At 35.8% G+C, this 20,004-nt stretch overlaps 1 protein-coding gene across 1 annotated transcript in view; it reads right to left on the reverse strand.

Annotated features, from left to right (window-relative positions):
• Positions 1-959: 959 nt before the first annotated feature.
• cdh11.S (cadherin 11 S homeolog) overlaps positions 960-20,004 on the reverse strand; it is an 81,153-nt gene continuing 62,108 nt past the window's right edge. Inside the window, 5 exon segments of the mRNA NM_001172234.1 lie at positions 960-2,043; positions 2,392-2,643; positions 9,217-9,337; positions 10,373-10,494; positions 12,398-12,534. Of these exon segments, the coding sequence (NP_001165705.1) occupies positions 1,544-2,043; positions 2,392-2,643; positions 9,217-9,337; positions 10,373-10,494; positions 12,398-12,534 (1,132 nt within the window). The 3' untranslated portion in view covers positions 960-1,543.

Genomic DNA, 20,004 nt, shown 5'->3' on the forward strand with positions numbered 1-20,004 from the left:
TTTGGAAGCGCGTCTGAAAAATCGCTCCCATCAATTTTAATGCTGGCGTTAGTCAATGGGCGTCCGAATAGTGTTGACCCACAGCGATTTTGACACAAGTGACTTTTTTCCCAAATTTTTGGATGTGGGCGAATTTTCGTGGGAGATTCGCAAATTTATTAGTCAGCGGCAAAATTCGCCGCAAATTCGTGACATGCGTATTTATTCGCCCATTACTACTCAAATTTTTAAAATGATTTTCTTTTTCTCTGAAATAATTAAACAGAACCTTGTACTTTATTCTTACTAAGATGCAATCCTTTAAGGGTTTATTTAATATTTAAATTATTTTAAGCATATTTAAGGTATGAAGACCAAAATAATGAAAGAAAAAAAAAACCCCAGGTTCAAAACATTCTGGACAACAGATCCAATACCTGTACTTCTATTCACAATTCAAATTGGGTTATTTCTTATTAAAATGGTTAATGAAATGAGTCGAAAATTGTAAATGATGGCATCATTAAGTAATATTTATGTGAATATATTTTTCAGGTTTTCATATCTTTTGCGTATTCTAAAAACAGAAAATACCTATAGTACAAAGTAATTTGTGTGGTTGATGTTAAATTGCTTTTATAAGCCTTTAGCAGAACATCATTTGTGGCCCATTTGTAGCTACATTGACATGACGATAAACTCATTCAATCTGAAAAATAACATTTTCCAGCAGTTCTGAAAACACCTATCAGTCCCAAAAACAAATAAAAAAAGTCAATTTTATTTCAAAGTTTGCTTCTTATATTGAAGCACATATTAAAGCAACAGTATGACGATCATAAAATATAAGTGTGATGCCGTAACATGTCAGAATACTGATATTTTGTATGCATACTAAAATAAGAATTTGAAAATTGTACAAATAGATACATTAAAAATGACATAGAAATAGGGTGCGTATCTGGCACGTATTAGTTTAAGACGGGATTATAAGCAAAAAAGATTTACAAGAATCAGCAGTAACAAGTCTGATGCTCAAGAGACAGAATAATTGTACATTTTACTGTACATACATTATATGGATTGAAGCTGGCTGGATATTATATATATATTTTTTTCAAGTTTAAAAATGCACTACATATAAAGTGTCCATAGTTTAAGGCGAAATTACAGCTCAAAACTGTTATCTTTTTTTTTTTTTGTGTGGAAGCTTTGTTTGAGAAGATTTGATGGTTATGTTTAATACTGTAAAGATTCCCCTTTTTTGTTGCGTTTTTCCTGCATTTCCATTCCCTTAAATAGGCTGCATTTTACAAGTGGTTTCTTGGAAAAAAAACAAAAAACAAAAAAAAAAATGAATACACAACTTCTACACAGGCCATAGGGTTTTCACAGTATCCACCACCATTTAACAGTTCTTGTTTTGGAAGGAATCCTGTTTGTAAACCTTGGAAGGTTAAAGAAGCCTTTTTCATGTTTTCCTTTAAAAAAATACCTGTTAATGTTTACTCTGGATATTTCAGTACATTATGCAGTTCATAAGGCCAAATTCAGAACTTATTTGTTAAGAATCATCTTCACAAGTGTCTTTGGACCCATATAAATTTGCTAGTTTCTTAAATCGAGGTCCCCAGTTTTGTAGATAATCATAGTCCAAATCTGAATCTGTAGAGGCTGACTCTAATGAACTAAGAGAGCCAGCCACAGAACCTCTCCCTTCGTATCCATAGATCTGAATGGAGTCATAAGGCGGAGCTGCAGGGTCATTATCGGCCTCATGTATCCTTGTGTTAATGAAGTCATCAACGTCAACACTGTTTGGTGCTGGTCTTATTCCAATATCTCTGGGGTTATATTGAAATTCGGGTTTGATATCTTTCCGTGGCATAAATCCATTAATCCCATCAGGATTCTGCAGTGTTGCAATGTCAAATGCTTCGGTGTCTTCCTCTCCACCACCTTCATCATCATATGTAATTATATTTTCCCGGATATCTTCCTCTTCAAAGACAATTAGAGGTTCCTTCTTCTCTCTCCTCAGAGTCACAAACAAAACCACAATCACTACAGAAGGGAATAAGTAAATAGAGGTAAATATTTATATTAAATTACAAAAATTATCTTTGAAAACCTGTTTAGCTCTCATCATCATCAACAACTGGTAATTCTGGTTATTGTATAATAAGGTATTTGTCAATTCACATCAAGAAAAAAAATGTTTTGTCTTTTTGCAACTAACCTTCATGATTAAAACTATTATAAATTATAAATGCTTAAACGTTAAATTCAAATGATAGACTCATTCCATTCATATGATGCTACTTCTTGAAAATTAATTGGCATTTTATGTTCAAATGTTGCATTTTCTATTTGAAATGAAAAACATGCAACAGGGAATGACATGTTTCATACCTAATAAAATTACAATGCAAGCAAGGATTGCAATCAGTGCTCCAGTACTGAGTCCAGCGTTAAGGGATTGGGGTTCAGCATTACAAGATAGTTGGGATCCATCACTATTGCAACTGCAGATTCGGACAGAAAGGGTATTGGTGCTGCTCATCGGTGGGCTTCCCCCATCACTTATAACAATAGGAACCAAATACAAGTCTTGTTTCTGTCGGCTGAAAACTCCACGGCCAACACGGATGCTTGCTGTGTTATCTACAATATAAAAGACACATAAATAAAGGCCAAACATTTAACAACGATGAAGTAAGCCATTACACCTCAGCAATACCTTATAGTAATAACAGTGTTATTTCTGTAGGACAGAAAACCACAACTAGTGATATGCTTTGTTTATTTTTTTTATCATATATTTCGTAACTGAATTAGTAGCACATTTCAAAAATAGTATCATGCTGTATTCTGGTTTAAAGTATTTCGTTAAGTCCAACATATATGATATTTATGATCCATATCTCTTTAAAACAGCAAATTATCCATTACTTATAATGTTATTATATTTACCAGGTAAGCCATCATATGTAATAAAATGCACTAAGTTTGCCCAGGAGCATTAACCCATAGCAACAAACAAGATGTTTGCTTTTAAATAGGTGACCAGTGAATGCTACCTGCTGATTGGTTGCTATGTGTTACTGCTCCTGGGCAAACCTAGTGCCTTTTATTGCATAACTCCCAAGGTCTACTAAATTACTTCTTTGCCCTTAATGTTTATGAGACTTTGGGCACTTGCCTCCTGCTCAGGACTCCCAAATCCTTGGTTATTACCCTATTGATGTCAATGAAGGTTTTTTTATATGATTCTCATATTGGGTATTTCTATGTGATTCTCATGGACATTTTCCATGCTGAAAAAATATGGTATCCCACAAGCATTTGTCCTGGTTAAGGAAGTCAAGACTCAAGAGTGAGTTCATTGTCATTTCATCCATATACTTTTGTACAGTACACCGTGAAACTAAACAATGTTCTTCTAGGACCATGGTGCTACACAACACAACATAGATGTACCGGACAACAAACAAGTGCAAAATTTTTGCAAGTGCAAAAATATGCAACTCCTGCAAGACAGGTAAGCACAGTGCAGGACAAGACAGTGCACACTGAGCAGATGTAATATGTTAAGTAAATAATGCTAAACGTCAGACATGATGGGTGTATCATTGTGATGTGATAGTAGTAAGAACATGATAAAATGCAGATGTGCTCATGGAGAACAATTGTATCCAATGGCTATTTATTTATACAATAAGGTCAGATGGAGTGTGTGTGTGAGATCTGTCCGGTCCCTGAGTATTCAGGAGCCTTATGGCTTGGGGGAAGAAACTGTTACACAGTCTGGTACTGAGGGCCCTAATGCTTCGGTACCTTTTTCCAGATGGCAGGAGTGTGAACAGTGAGTGTGAGGGGTGTGTTGGATCAGACACAATGCTGGTGGCTTTACGGATGCAGCGAGTGGTGGAAATGTCCGAGATGGAAGGTAGAGAGACACCTATGATCTTCTCTGCTGTCTTCACTATCCTCTGCACTCCATGACAGTGCAGTTCCCAGCCCAGACAGTGATACAGCTGCTCAGGATGCTCTTGATAGTCCCTCTGTAGAAGGTTTTGAGTATGGATGGTGGGAGATTGGATTTCCTCAGCTTGCGCAGGAAGTAGAGGCACTGTTGGGCTTTCTTGGCTAATTAGCTGGTGTTGTGGGACCAGGTGAGGTTCTCCACCAGGTGGACACCAAAGAATTTAGTGCTTTTGATGATCTCCACATTAGAGCCGTCGATGTTCTGTGGCAGGTGGTCACTCCTAGTCTTCCTAAAGTCAACAACCATCTCCTTTGTTTTGTCTACATTGAGAGACAGGTTGTTGGCCCTGCACCAGTCTGTTAACCACTGCACCTCCTCTCTGTATGGTGACTCGTCATTATTGCTGATGAGACCCACCATGGTTGTGTCATCAGCGAACTTTATGATGTGATTTTGTGAAGTTGGGACATCAATGCTGAGGCATGCTATAAGTAGTGATGGGCAAATCTGTCCCGGTGAAAAATTCACTAAACGCATTGAAGTCAATGGGCTCAAAATAATTTTGATTTAGTGGTTATGAACCTTAGATTGTAAACTCCACTGGAGCATGGGTTAATGAAGAAAGGCAGTAAATGCATGTTGGTGCTGTATTAATGCACCAAAATGACTGAGCTACCTAGACTCCTTTACTGTTAACATATTTAAAATTGGGTCCGGCACACAATACAATGTGCAAAATGTGCAAATAAAAAATATATATTCATTTTGAGAATTTTTTTTTTGTTTTAAGCTCACATTTTTTTATGCAAGAAACAATGCGTAGATATTGTAGTCACTGTTCATAGATATTCTGTTTTTTTCATTATTATTTTATATTTATAATATTTTTTCATATTTAAAATACTAAAAACCATGGCAGCTATAGTCTGGAGTACAGATAAATTACTTCAGTCTGTTAACTACGATTAAGGCAAACTTATTAAAAAAAATGTTGCCTATTAACTTCAATGCTTTTTGAGAATTTTTTGCGTTTCATGAATTTTTTGGCAAAATAAGACATTCGTTCATCAATATAGGCAAGGTTAAAAAAGTCAGATGTGTATGCTCTTTGCCTATTCATACCAGCTGAATTTCATTAATTTACCTATTCATACTAGCTACATTTCAGTAACACAGTAAACCAGGGAAGCCACTTATATTCTGCTCACGGTGGTTTGGATTGCATATGCTGCTCATCAATGAAAGTTCTGCTATATTAAGGGTTATTGACAAAAAAAACAAAAGCAAAACAGCTTGTGTAAGTAATTCCCACACAAAAGGCTTTGATTGGAAATTCCATTGAGAAGGAGGCAAAATCAGTTTGAAAAATCTGACTGTGTTTATTTGTAGGGTATAAGAGTAGATGGACCTCAGCATGTGAGAGTAGCTTGAACTTTCCAATTACCTCATGGATTCTTAGGGAAAATAAGCTTGTGAATGTGAAACTTTGTAACACAAAAGGCCTGTAATCCGGATGGAGTCTATGATTGCTTCTTTTTTTGGTCACCACACCATGTAATTACTTGCAGAAATCGGTAAAAGGATCTCTTTTAATAGCTATATTCATATTACAGGGCAATAATAGTCTCGCAAATTGGAGGTTTTATGCTTTTCTAGAGTGTTGGTGAAGAATTTGATTTTCAATACCAATAAAAGGAAAAAAAGTAAATAATATTGCTGTAATAGAAGCTTGCTAAATAAATGTACAAAAAAAGCCACCTGGGACTGCTAACTCTGTCACATATCATTACAGTTGTAGTCTAAAATGTGTGTGTGTATATAGAATATATACTGTATATATATATATAAATACACAAAAAGGCATGAATATCTTGTAAATGATATCCTTATCGGTGAGTTCTGATGTCATCAGTTATAAATGGTGAGTTCTGATGTCATTTCTGTCACATTATTCACTGAAACGTGTGTATTATAATAAATAAATTACCCCCAGTTGCAAAATATGAGGATATTAAAAGTTACCTCGGTGTTCCATGACCTGTATAAAAGCACTCGGCCTTCAGCCTCCTGTTTTTATATGGTCATGAAAGGAACTGACTGCAGTAAATACAGAAAGAGAGTGTTTTGGACATAGGAGAAACAAAAACCTGAAGGAGTTGTTGTCGCTCACAGATCCAGTAAGCAAGTACATTGATGCACAGTATGCAATACAAAAATTGGGATTATTTAAGTGTGGTAACTGTGTCGTGTGTAACACTTTAATTACAGGAGAAAATTCTTTCATCCACACACAGGCAAAATTTACCACATTAGACACAGGCTCACCTGCACATCCAGCAATGTTGTTTACATCATCAAATGCCCTTGCGGGCTTATATATTGCGGAAAAACTAACAGGCAATTGCAAGAACACATAAGTATGCATCGTACCACAATAAGAGCAGCTTTAGATCCCAAACCAAAACAGAATGTCAAACAGGACATATCTAAGCAGCCTGTGGCACAACATTGGCTGCAGGCTAAACACCCAGCTTCATCATTAAAATGCATGCCAATATACTGTATTTTGGACCCCGCTAGAGGGGGTAATATTGATCAGATATTACAGAGAGAAGCATTTGGACTTTTGAGCTGGACTGTGTGGCCCCCAGGGGACTCAATAAAGCATTGCAACTGAATTGTTTTTTACCTAAGAAATACCTGTTATTTTCATATAAGTGATGACGGGACTTTTAATAATAATGGTGGACTTAGAAAATTTGTTTTATAATTTCTTGGCTTAAATGTATAGTTATGGCATTGTGTGGCTCCCTAATATGTGATAAGTGTAGGAGTAATGATATAGACGTGCCCCCAGATAGAGTTGACCAGTGTGGGAAATGCTATAGTTCCACTATTCCTTTATTATGGCACTATGCACCTAATGGTATTACTTTGATAAGGATTTTAATATAATTGATATATGTACTTGGACACTTTATATAACACTGTTTTAAACATCCCAGAATTGGATAATAAGTTTTTTCAAATATGTAATATAATATTTACATACTGTACATAGACATACATATTTCCCTATAATGATTAAATTCTACTCTTCTAAACAGATACACAATGAAAATATATGGTCCTCCAATGTATAAATGGGTTTCTACTATTGCTTAGTGTATGCCTGATAATGCCACTGGCATGGGGCTGGCAAAAGAGAAGGCGACATTGATGGGTACATCATTACTGTCACATAAAAATTAATGGTAGATAACAGATAATTTATCTGTACTCCAGATACTCCATACTGTTTGATTTACAGAACAAGACTATAGCTGCCATGATTTTTAGTGTTTTAAATATAAAAAAAATAATTATACATATAAAATAATATGAATGAAATCTATGAACTGTGACTACAGTATCTATGCAGTGTTGCTCATAACTGGAAAGGTAAGAAGCCGTCTGTATGTCACTATTCATGATTCTTAAACTGGCTAAACGTGAAGGGTCATGTGAAGGTAGAAAGAAAAGGATTTCCTTATTGTTACTTTCAGGGGCGCTCCTCGTCTCAGGTGGCAGCGCCAGAGAGGATTCCAGAGGTGGCAAAAAAACGGAAATTGGGCTGTACTATTTCGAGAGAGCGCAATTGTGCTCTCCGCAATAGTGTTCCTGCCTCCCCTCCCGACAGGTAAGTTGGCGAGGGGAGGTGACATTGCAGGAACCGCCTCAGGCGGCTTCTTCATCAGAAACTGCGCTGGTTACTTTCAGATTTGAAGGGATTCTGTAATGATTTTTATGATGTAGTTTTTATTTTTAAATTACACTGCAAATAATGCATTCTGCAATATAAAATTTAATTCCTGAACCAGCAAGTGTATCCTAAGCCATCTCGGGTAATTTTGCCTGGTCATGTGCTTTAGAAAGAGCAAGCAAACTGCTTTCTGGCAGGCTGTTGTTTCTCATACTCAATATAACTGAATGAGTTGCAGTGGATTTTACTATTGAGTGCTGTTCTTAGATCTACCAGGCAGCTGTTATTTTGTGTTAGGGAGCTGCTTTCTGGTTACCTTCCTATTGTTCTGTTGAACAATAGGAAATGTTGCTTGAGGGGCAATGGAGGGGGTGATATAAGTCCAACTTGCAGTACAGCACTAAAGAGTGATTAACGTTTATCAGAGCACAAGTCACATGACTGGAGGCAGCTGGGAAACTGACAATATGTCTAGCCCCATTTCAGATTTCAAAATTAAATATAAAAAAAATCTGTTTGCTCTTTTGAGAAACTGATTACAGTGCAGAAGTCTGCTGGAGCAGCACTATTAACTGATGTGTTTTGAAAAAAAAAACCTTTTTTCTCATGACAGTATACCATTAAAATACATGTACCGATATTACCAGTTGACAAATAAAATAATATCCTTGGATTTCAAATTTTTTTTAAGTGTTTTTGTTAGTGGTAAACATCATTACACAGATGGTATAAACAGCCCCATAATGTAAAATGATTTATTTTATTATTTCAATGAGAAGGAAAGGCAATTTACATTGGGGTGTTAAAAGTTAGAGGCTCCCAAGTGATTATATTTACCTATCTGATATGCCGGGCTGGTGCGTATCAGCAGAAATCTTCACCGGCCCAGTATTCTTTGAGTGAGCACCACGGAGCGATCCTCTTCCTGCTTCTCCTGTTTTCAAATTTCCCGGGGCAGACACAGTAGAACGAAATAGTCGTCTTTTTCGTTAAAGTTCGGCTTTTCATTCTACTACGCATGCGCAGCTACAAGAAGGCAGAGGAAGCAGGAAGAGGATCGCTCCATGGTGCTCACTGAAAGAACCCCAGGCTGGTGCAGTTTTCTGCTGATAGCAGCACTGGCCTGGGGTGTCAGGTAAGTAAATATAATCACTAGAGGTTGCCTATTTTTTGGCTTTCATTCTCCTTTAAGTGCAGAAACCTATATCTAAACTTAGGGGACTTTGCGCAGTGCATATTAATGTTTTCCCATATTTATGTTTTCCCCTAAACACTTTTTGCTGTGCTCATCTTATCGTTCATAAAGTTCCAACACATTATACATACATTATAATCTTTTATACACTGGTCTTTTATATATAGTAGTGCAGCACATTATATATATCAACATTCAAATAAATAGCATTACTTATGTTTCTGAATCTCTAATTAGAATATAATTGTGTAATTAAGTTAAATACAGTAGGTAGTCTTTTATATATTGAAATTATTTGTATACAGTACCAACCTCGTTTGTCTATTATGGTGAAATTTGGATTTGGATGTACAATTTCTGGGGGGAAACTAAAGAGAAAACGAAGTCCATTGGCTGTATCATCTTTATCTACTGCAGTGATGGTCAAAAACTCCTGAAAAAAAAAAGGAATATTTGGTAGTATCAACAGAAAATATATATAAAATGCTTTGTAGCAATGCATTGTAACTACTTATTCTAACATGGTTTAAGAGTTGGTTGCCTATTATAATAAATTGATTCAACATTAAACACATTAGCTTTATATAAACAGGAATAAAACACTGTAAAATGAGATAATGCAAGCCATAATACATAAAATACAGATTTAGCAGAAAATAATTGACTATATCCTTGTTGTAAGGCAGACGAGCTGTTAATGAATATGCTGTCAGTGCAACAGAAAAGCCACGTAATACATTTTTGTAGACCACAATATTAAATTGATTCAGGCCATAATAAAATGTTTGCAAACAGGGAGCAGAAATAATATATTAGTCATTTAGTCAGTGTTCTAATAATTTGTGGATTCCAGTTTGGACTATACTATTAACACCCTTTGGCCTAAGCAATTGATGAAACTCTGCATTTCATTTAAAAACAAAATTCTGTAAATTCAGGTAATAAATGTGTAATTATAAAGCAGCAGCAATATAATGCAAGACATTCTCTTTTGAATAATTTCTGTGTCTAAAAGCTCTGGGTACGGTATGTATACAAGATTGTATGTCAGAACAAAAATGAATAAATAAATTACTAAATATGAAATGAATCATATCATTTTACCAAAACGGTAAGGTCATAGCTCATCCTACCTCATCTCATTAATTAATACAGTACCCCATGAATTATTCTCACCTAAAATATTAATATGGACTGATTCATCAACCTAAAACAAGCTAATTAGTTCAAATAATGTATATATTTCAGTTATATAGGTTTTTAAACTCCTATTAACATAGTGACACAGTAAGTTAGGTTGAAAAAAGACACACATCCAAAGTCAACCCTTTAAACTCATTAAAAAACAAAAAGGAAAGGAGGGAAAGAGCAGAGAACAAAAATATTTCCCAGAAGTAGCTTTATTAAAAGACAGCATTAACCATTACTGTGAAATTTTAATTTTTATTCTTTCTGCATGAGGAAATACCTGATTGATTGGAGCATTTTCACAGACAAAAGCTTCATAGGGCTTTGCAAATTCCGGAGCATTGTCATTCTTATCCAAGACTTTAATAGCTACTGGAACTCTAGTTTCATGAATTCGATTGTCTAAGAAAACAATAAAAAGAAAATAAGGAAAGTGATCATGTGTTTCATGCATTAAACTACTCTTTAACATCTTTACCCCAACCCTCTTTTTGCATACTGAAAGAAAATGTTATGTCAATGAAATACAATTCAATATCAGTGATTTTTAAAGGTTATTCCTACATGAAATTGTAAATGAAAGTAGTATTTTGTGTATTCATTTCTGTTCTGTGGTTCTGATTCTTGAAGCAAGGTAACAGCGATAATTTCTCCTCCAGATCTGTTCATCTAGTGGCTTCTATAACATCGTTTTAAGAGTAAGGAGCAGTGCATATAATATAAAATACATTACAAGTAACTTTTAGAACTATTAGAAACTCATAATTAACGTTGACTGCATAGTTGCTTATTATTACATTTACTTTAATTTACTTATTTGCAAAATATTTACCCAGCATTAGATTTTATTCAATGATATACAGTACAAATAAGTTTGCAAAATTTGCAGTTTATTTACAAAAAGAATAAGAATAAATACACCATACAGTTAACTGCATTTTTAACTGCACTCTTGGATTCCTGGAATGTTTCAAAAGCTATCACTAAGAGGAGCCCACAAAAAAATCTGTCAGAAACCCTCCAGCCCCTCAAAGTCTGACAAACTTGCACCCCAAATACAGCATTTTCTCCCAAACTCTACCATCTGGCATCTCCAATTTTTTCCAATCTGAGACACATTTTAGCCTTCCATAAAAAAAATAATTTCTACTGGAAAGGAGGAGTTGCCCAATTGGTTAGGCAGCATCAGTTCTTATATACCGGATTCAAAGTGTGACCGAATTACAGCCACCTGCCGAAGGGAGTGATCACGCTAATTGGCTCACCAATTAGGATGAGAGTTCCAAAGTAAAATCTCTAACCCCATTCTACTAGTTTCCAAGACACTGAGCTCCACCATTTGTAGGAATAAATATCGGATGGATTTCAAAAGATAAGAATTATACTTTGAGGCTTATTTACTAAAATTTAATTTTTTGAAAATAGGATTTTATAGAGCAGGATGAGTTTGCTAAACTGATATATTATTGAGATGAATTGAAATATGCTAATTTTTGAATAGGTATGAACAAATATTTCTCCTCGCTTTGCAAGAAAAGCGCTCATAGACTATATTAGATAGTTGTGTGGTTTAAAAAATGTTGCACCATTTGCAACAATGTTTGCAACAATGTGTTTGGTGACTTTTTGCCATTTTCACAAATTTTTGGTTACTCGAGTCAGATTCACCCATAACTATTCATAAATGTTGTAGTAAATTTTAGGCATAGTGCTCACAACCAGGAATGAACCCTTGTCAGAAAAGCCCTGTGCCTCTAGAATTCCAGATAATCTTTTGCATGTCTTTTTGAACAGTTTGGGGGGAATATAATGTCGGTAATGGAAAATTTTCCTTTGCGCAAATTTAATATAGCTTTTAGAAACCCAGGAAACGGTTTAGCGACCACTTCAAACAGTAGAAGAAGGTTTGCGAATTTTATAGTTTGTGCCAGTGCACAGTGAATGTAATAAAACATTTTTAATGAAAAAGTTACGTTTGCTCGAAAAAATTGACACCTTAAACTACGACACCCGCACTTCTTAAAAGTGGGCAATGCTCAATGAAAATTTGCAATACACAATGTAAATCCCAATGAAAATGTGCAATGTAATAACAGTTTAAGGAAGCGTATTACATTGCAAAACACACTTTGTTTTGCTCTTTGCGACTTTTATTTCATTCCCCCATTACTCTGTAATTAAAGCATGCAAGAAAAACTCTTCCAAACTCAACACAGTAAGATGTAAACAGCACTGTTGGTTCTGCTACTTCCAAAGGAAAAAAAGGATGTAGATCATGAATTTAAATCATCCGGGGAATACTTACGGACTTCAGTTGCAATGACTGAGATGTTGTGCCAAGGGCTTTCCTCTCTATCCAAACCCTTTGTGGTTTTGATGACACCATCCTCTGGGTTGATGCTGAAGAATCTGTCAAGGTCAGTGTGGCGATCGATTGAATACCTAAAGTGGATGATCGTGGAGTAATTAGACAAGAGAATTACTAAGCAGCCTCATGCGCAAGTGTTAGATATTAAAGATTCATTGGAAAGTAGTTTCCCAGCAGCATGCTTTGCAAAATGAGAATATTAATGGAATCTATCAAACAACTTTTAAAAGGAAATTTGGCCTCATCATTTATTCATGTCTGCATGTAGTGAGCATTTTGCTACATCAGGATACTCTTTCGTAGCTATTAATGTAAAAAAACAAAAAATTATATAAATATATCCATGATGCCAAACATACTGTAAGAAGGCTCAGCCATCAGTCAATGGAAAGATGTTGTATAAATTTAATCTCAAAAGATATATACCGTATATACTCGAGTATAAGCCGACCCGAGTATAAGCCGAGGTACCTAATTTTACCTACGAAAACTGGGAAAACTTATTGACTCTAGTATAAGCCTAGACACAACTACAGCCCTGTCTCCCAGCAGTGCACATTCTGCCAAAGCGACCCCCCAGCGATCAACTGGACTTCTTTGCAAAGTTGATGGTGACAGAGAATTGGCAAACAGATTACTCTGTGCATTGTCCCACTGTCCCACTACCATGTGCAGAGGGTACTGTTTGATATTGCCATCACTGTTAATCTTTCGTATAACCAACAGAGGGCGCTTTGTGATATTGCAGTCACTGTTATTCCTTCATATAACCAACAGAGGGCACTGTGTGATATTGCAGTCACTGTTATTCTTCCATATAACCAACAGATGGCGCTGTGTGATATTGCAGTCACTGTTATTCTTTCATATAACCAACAGAGGGCGCTGTGTGATATTGCAGTCAGTTATTCTTCCATATAACCAACAGATGGCGCTGTGTGATATTGCAGTCACTGTTATTTTTTCATATAACGAACAGAGGGTGCTGTGTGATATTGCAGTCACTGTTATTCTTTCATATAACCAACAGAGGGCACACTGTTATTCTTTCATACAGTATAACCAACAGAGGGTGCTGTGTGATATTGCAGTCACTGTTATTCTTTAATATAACCAACAGAGGGCGCTGTGGGATATTGCAGTCACTGTTAATCTTTCATATAACCAACAGAGGGCGCACTGTTATTCTTTCATACAACCAACAGATGGCGCTGTGTGATATTGCAGTCACTGTTATTCTTTCATATAACCAATAGATGGCGCTGTGTGATATTGCAGTCACTGTTATTCTTTCATATAACCAACAGAGGGCGCACTGTTATTCTTTCATATAATCAACAGAGGGCATTGTGGGATATTGCTGTCTCTCCCCAAGTGTACTGTTGGTATAGGAATGATTAAAAGTGACTGCAATCTCAGCTACTCGGGTCGGGTACCGCTGACCCGAGTATAAGCCCAGGTAGACTTTTTCAGAACGTTTTGGATGCTGAAAAACTCGGCTTATACTCGGGTATATACGGTAATCTTCAGTATTGATTTTCTAAAAGCAACACAAACATTGAACAATAAATACGTTTACCGATGGTTTTCAGGTATATATTGTGCGTTAATATATATACACATACAGGAACAAAGAGGAGCACTACCCTTAACTGTACCCAGGTGCAGGTAAAGAAAAACATATAAAAGGAAAATGTACCACATTCACAGGAATTTGCTCAAACAAAAAAGTGAAGGAAGAGCATTGTTTACAATATTGGGTTAAATTATTGTTTAAATGTAGACTTAAAGGGGAACTAAAGTCTAAAATAGAATAATGCTACAGGGGGTCGCCATCTTGTAACTTTGTTAAACATCTTTGCAAGACCAAGCCCATGCACATGCTCAGTGTGGTCTGGGCTGCTGCTTAGGGATTGTCATAAATTATCAAAACAGCACAAGTCAAATAATATCTGCCAGAAGCCCACAAAGCAAGAATTAGAATATGCAGACTGCACTGGGTCCTGTGTTGTGATGTAATCTAATGTGGATTTTATAGTTTTTGTATTGTTTAACTCTGCAGAACCAATGACTGTAGCAAAATAATCCTTCAATGAGAATCCCAGTTTATCTGTTTATATCTGGCTCCATGATCTTTGTTCCTGCTACTGGAGTTAGAAACATAATAGGGGATGTAAATGCAAAAAAAAAAAATCCAATACAAATCTCTACACAGTCAGCAACTGCTCTACAGGGAAACAAACAAAGCTGTTTGAGTTCTGCACGGCTGGGAAGTAAGGTGGGGAGTTGCCCCCTGCTGTTCGTACGTATGATCGTTTCCCTGCAGAGCAGCTAGGGACTGTCTGAAATTTCCTATCTACAGCAGGCAGAGCAAGTAAAACGAAGGGGAAAGTTCACTGCATACAGTCAGGTTTCTTCTTAAAATGGTACACATTTTTTAATAAAAGTATATTGGAGATTTCTTTTTCTTTAAAGAAAGTAAAAATGGGATTTTTTTTGCCTTTACATTCCTTTTAAGATATAGAGATAGAAAGATCCTGAAACACCCCCTTATCCAGAAACATATATAATATACCCAGTTTCTACGACAGCTTTTTGTATCTATTTTGTATAAACTGTACTCCTAAATAATCCTGTGAAATGGAATCTACATCTATTTCATTGGATGACTCTGTGGGAAAGCATGCAACATTGTGTAGGCTACTTGGGAAATGGTATAATGAGTTAAAGCTATGTACCTAAAATCATAGTTCCTTATTGGGTAAAAATTGTTTAGTACAAATTGTAAGACACTAAAGTTCTTTGGAACTCAACAAAGGGGTAAATTTACTAAGCGGTGAAAATTTGCTAGTGACGTCTTCGCAGCCAGGGCAACACTTCACCAGGCGTAAATTGGCTTGTACAATGTTAATTTGCATTCATTTTAATGCAAAGTTGCATCCAGGGCTCCAAATTCTGGTGAATTTTCACTAGCATTACATCAGCAAATAAAGCGAATATGCGCTAGAGTTCAATTATGCCGATTGCAACTTCATTAGAGGGCTTCGCTCAGGCTAATTTGTATACAACGGGAAATTATAAAGTTTAATGGACGTATATGTTGCAGCAAATACATTAGATTACACAGGTCCAGGGAACCTTAATAAAGAAAATTTAGTTGTTATAATGCCCTACACATGAGCCCACTGTATAATTTATGTTCCATATGTTAGAAAATGTATGGGGGAACCCGGTTACCCAAAAAAAAATTTTTTGCAGGCTATCACTCTGAAAAAAAGAAAAGACGCCAGCGTTTTTTGGACTTAGAAACTTCTTCCACTAAAAGATTGAGGAAAATCTATGCACTACAATGCACTTCGCCTGGACTAAGCTGGCAAAGGCAAGTCTGGGCGAAAGAGGTAATGGTCAGTAAAATCCACATCTTAGTAAATTTGCGGACTAACGTCCATTCGCCAGATCGAAAATTTGCCTGGCGATAGAGTGTGAATTTGCGCTAGCGTCTCTTTCGCTAGTGAAGTTATGCCTGTGCCCATTAGTAAATATAGGCAAAGTGCCTAAAAACAGTAGTGAATCATCACCAGCGTAAGTCACTTCACCCTTTAGTAAATCTGCCCCAAAGAGTTTAATAATATGAGTGCAGTAAATGGAAAAAAAGAAAATATTATATGAAAATACATGGTGGTTAAAAGTACAGGTATGGGACCTGTTATCCATAATGCTCTGGACCTGGGGTTTTTCGGATAATGGATCTTTCTCTACTTTGGAACTTCATTCCTTCTAGTTTACTAGAAATTCATTTAAACATTAAATAAACCCAATAGGCTGGTTTTGCTTCTAATAAGGATTAATGATATCTTTGTTTGGATCAATTACAAGGTCCTGTTTTTTTTATAACTGAGAAACGACTATTGAGGCTAACTTGAGGACTGCACAGGGGAACTTCCTGACCAAGTGTGCCTGCAGCACCTATTTCTGCATGCTTTTGATAAATTGAAAAATCTGGAGGCTGATCTATGTGTGATAAAGAAGAGTAATTTATCCACACAAAACTCAACAATACAACCTTCAGTTGCTGTGTGTTCTTTATTTCTGGGTTTGTGTAAAAGCATCCTTAAAATGGCATAGCTATCCCATTTTAACTAGTCAGTATACCAACCTGAGATAGATGCAGACCTTTATAGCAATAAAGCCTGCAGTTTATATTCTGTGCTCTGCCAAAGAAAAGAAGAACTTGAGGAAAAATTTCTCCCAGGCATTGGGATGTCAGAAAATTATTTATAAGACCTTCTTTGAGAAATCCATTTCCTTATCCAGGTACAGAACTGGGTTATTTATTAAACCAGCAACGAATGAAAACATTAATAAAAGAATGTTTACACCTTCAATAGATATAGCCAACAGGCTATAAAGCTTTGGTACTGGCAAACTCTCGCTTTCTTCAAAGCAGAAAAAGACAACATTTCAAAACTGTATAAAAAAAACTGTGTAAACTAATTTGGCAATGCTGAGGCCAGACAACACTTTATAGCCTGTTGGTTATATCTATTGAAGGTGTAAACATTCTTTTATTAATGTTTTCATTTGTTCCTGGTTTAATAAATATTTTTGCTGTGCCTTAAAACATATCATTCCCTTATGAAACAATTACAAAAGTAAATTTAATGTTATAAGGTACAATGTAAAAGTTAATAAAAACATGCATTGGAAGTGTATAAATGATTTATTAATATTTGAGAAATGATTAACACTGTCTCATATACAGCAATGTAAATCATTTTATTTCAATAAGAAAGAAAAAATATTTTAGCTGGGCACTTCTGTGAACTAGCATTCGGTTAAAAATAATACTTCTACTTTTGTTCAAAGTTTATAATTAAGATTTAATTCATATAAACTGGTCCAGCTGATTTTTCTGTTGCCATAGTAAAAAAGGCATCATAATACATTAATTTCAGACTGAATTTGGCTTGAATTCAGGTTCATCGGGTTGCTCTGGATACAAAAAGTTAACATAGTTATATTTGTTTTTGCAGTTTGCTCTTATATTGATGGTAAATACTTGTATTTGAAATTATATACTGTATAGAAGTCAAGGCAGACAAACTGGGCATGACTGGGAATCAAACCAGCTTTCCTGATTCAAAATGCATTATCAAGGTCAGACCACAAGGGCTGTAGAGAAGGGGACAATGGGCACATTTTTTAGCTGGTCATATACTTAATGCAGGAGAAGGTGCAAAATTGGGTGAAAACTGTCATATTTATTTCTTTATGGACCCTGCACTTTATTCATGAGGGGCAGGCAGGGCGAGGCATATTAAAGTACTCCGTTCCATCCCCTATCCATCCACTAACGTTCACATCATTCAGAGTGTAAGGTGCAGACGCAGGTGACTCTGGATGCAAGTCACTACCCTTTCACTTGTAAATGGCCCCTACTAACTCCTTAATTGGTCCCTGGTCAGATTTGAACTAACTTTGACTGAAGTACCACAAGGTTAGCAGTAAGCAACCATAAAAGGAATAGTTAAGACATCAGAACTTTTAAGTTTACGTTTTAAGATTATCTATAAAAGTGAATAATTTTGGCCACCTATTTATATAAAAAAAAAACATTTCTCATAATCATTTTTGCCACAGAGCTTGTTCTATTTAGTGAATGCTGACTTTAAAGCATTATACAGAAATAGATGGCAATGTAATGGATTTGATGGGTTTTTAATGATTTCTGCAAATACAACACATATGGCTTATTGGTTTAAGCGATGGTAAATGTAATTGGATGATCAACCTCTCTGCTCTTGATTGTCAGTATGTAAAAAGTCAAACAAGGTCCATATCTGCTACACAATCCATTAGTGAAACAAGACTTGGGTTCTTCTGAAATCTATAACCCTTGTTTTCTGTTGTACATGTCAGACTTGAGGTTAACAGCATCAATTTGTGAGATGTAATGTAATGTAGTTTATGTTGGCAGCCTCGTGTAATCTCAATGGGACATTAAGTACCTTGCATTTTCATTGCGAGCCTTAACTAAATGATACCAGCTTAACAATCGTGTGACTGAGCATTTACAATTACTAAGTGGTTTAAAGTGCAAATGCTGCAAAATGTAGTGAATTTATGAGACTTATATCTATATAAATAATACTGTGCTGATTTAATTTTTAGCTTGAATATTTTGCCTAGTTTTTAGAGATACATAAATTCTAAAGCTTAGAATTTAGAAGTTAGATCACAAAGCTGCAATTTTTAATTAAAATCATAATTCATTTTGTTAGTAAGTTTTATATCTGACATGGCTCTGGGTCATGTAGTTATATACAGGGGTAAACAACCTTTTTTACCCATAAGTCACATTCAAAGAGTTGCTTTTAGGGGTGCCAAATAAGAGCTATGATTGGCTATTTGGTAGCCCTACATGGGTTAGTAGCCTACAGGAGTCTCTGGCCATAAACCTGCTTTTTATGAAACCAAAACTTGCCTACAAGCCAAGGAATAAAAAATAAGCTCCTGCTTTGAGGCCACTGGGGGCAACATTCAAGGGGTTGGTGAGCAACATGTTTCTCATGAGCCACTGGTTGGGGACTACTGTTATATTCAATATGTTACAATCTGTGTGCCCTTTTGTAACTGCTTTAGCAAGCCACCCAAAATGGAAAAAGCAGCAGAAGCAATGCACACGCTAAATATCTGCCTCTGCAAGTTGGGAAGTTAGTGAGCAGTCTAAAAATGTATGGGTTGGTCAAATGTACAGGCTTAGGAATAGTATTACATCCCACAGAAGTTTCGTTTGTAGGGACTTGTAATTGGGAATTGGTTACTGTCAGCTGTGAGCATTAAAATCCTGCCTGAGCAATACAATCAAAAGAAGTTGCTCATGAACTATTTTCTTGCTAGTTGTGATGTACCATCTACAATACCCTCGAAAGGGATTGTTATATGTTCCAGCAAATAAACAGTTGACTGTTGTTTAAGAGCCACTGACACCCAAGTCATTGTAAGATCTACCTCTGTGTGTGAGTGAATAAACCTTCCTCCACATATACTGTGAGGACCCATCCTGAGAATTAGTCACCTATAATGCATGCCCTACAGGGGGGTTGCAGGGGGTTGTACCCACTAAGCTCAACTAAAAGGTAGCACTACATTTATGGATCTATGATCTGGAAACCCATTATCCACAAAGCTCCAAAAAGGAACACCATTTTAATCAAATAATTCAAATTTTCTTTAAAAAAAATCATTCCCTTTTCTCTGTAATAATAAAACCATACCTTGTACTTTGATCCCAACTAATATATATTTATTTCTCATTGGTGGGAAAACAATCCAATTTGGTTTATTTCATGTTTAAATTGTTTTTAAACATGAAATAAACCCAGGTTCCAAGCATTCTGGATAAAAGGCATTGTTAATACCTGTATTTAATCCCATACCAAATACATGTGTAACTGCAAATTAACGGACCCTACAGTTTAATTCTTTGTAAGTCTTAAATGATGAATTAATTACTTAATAATTATTGGCACTATACTAAATTG

The sequence above is a fragment of the Xenopus laevis genome, chromosome 4S, assembly GCF_017654675.1.
Source record: "Xenopus laevis strain J_2021 chromosome 4S, Xenopus_laevis_v10.1, whole genome shotgun sequence".
NCBI lineage: Eukaryota > Metazoa > Chordata > Amphibia > Anura > Pipidae > Xenopus > Xenopus laevis.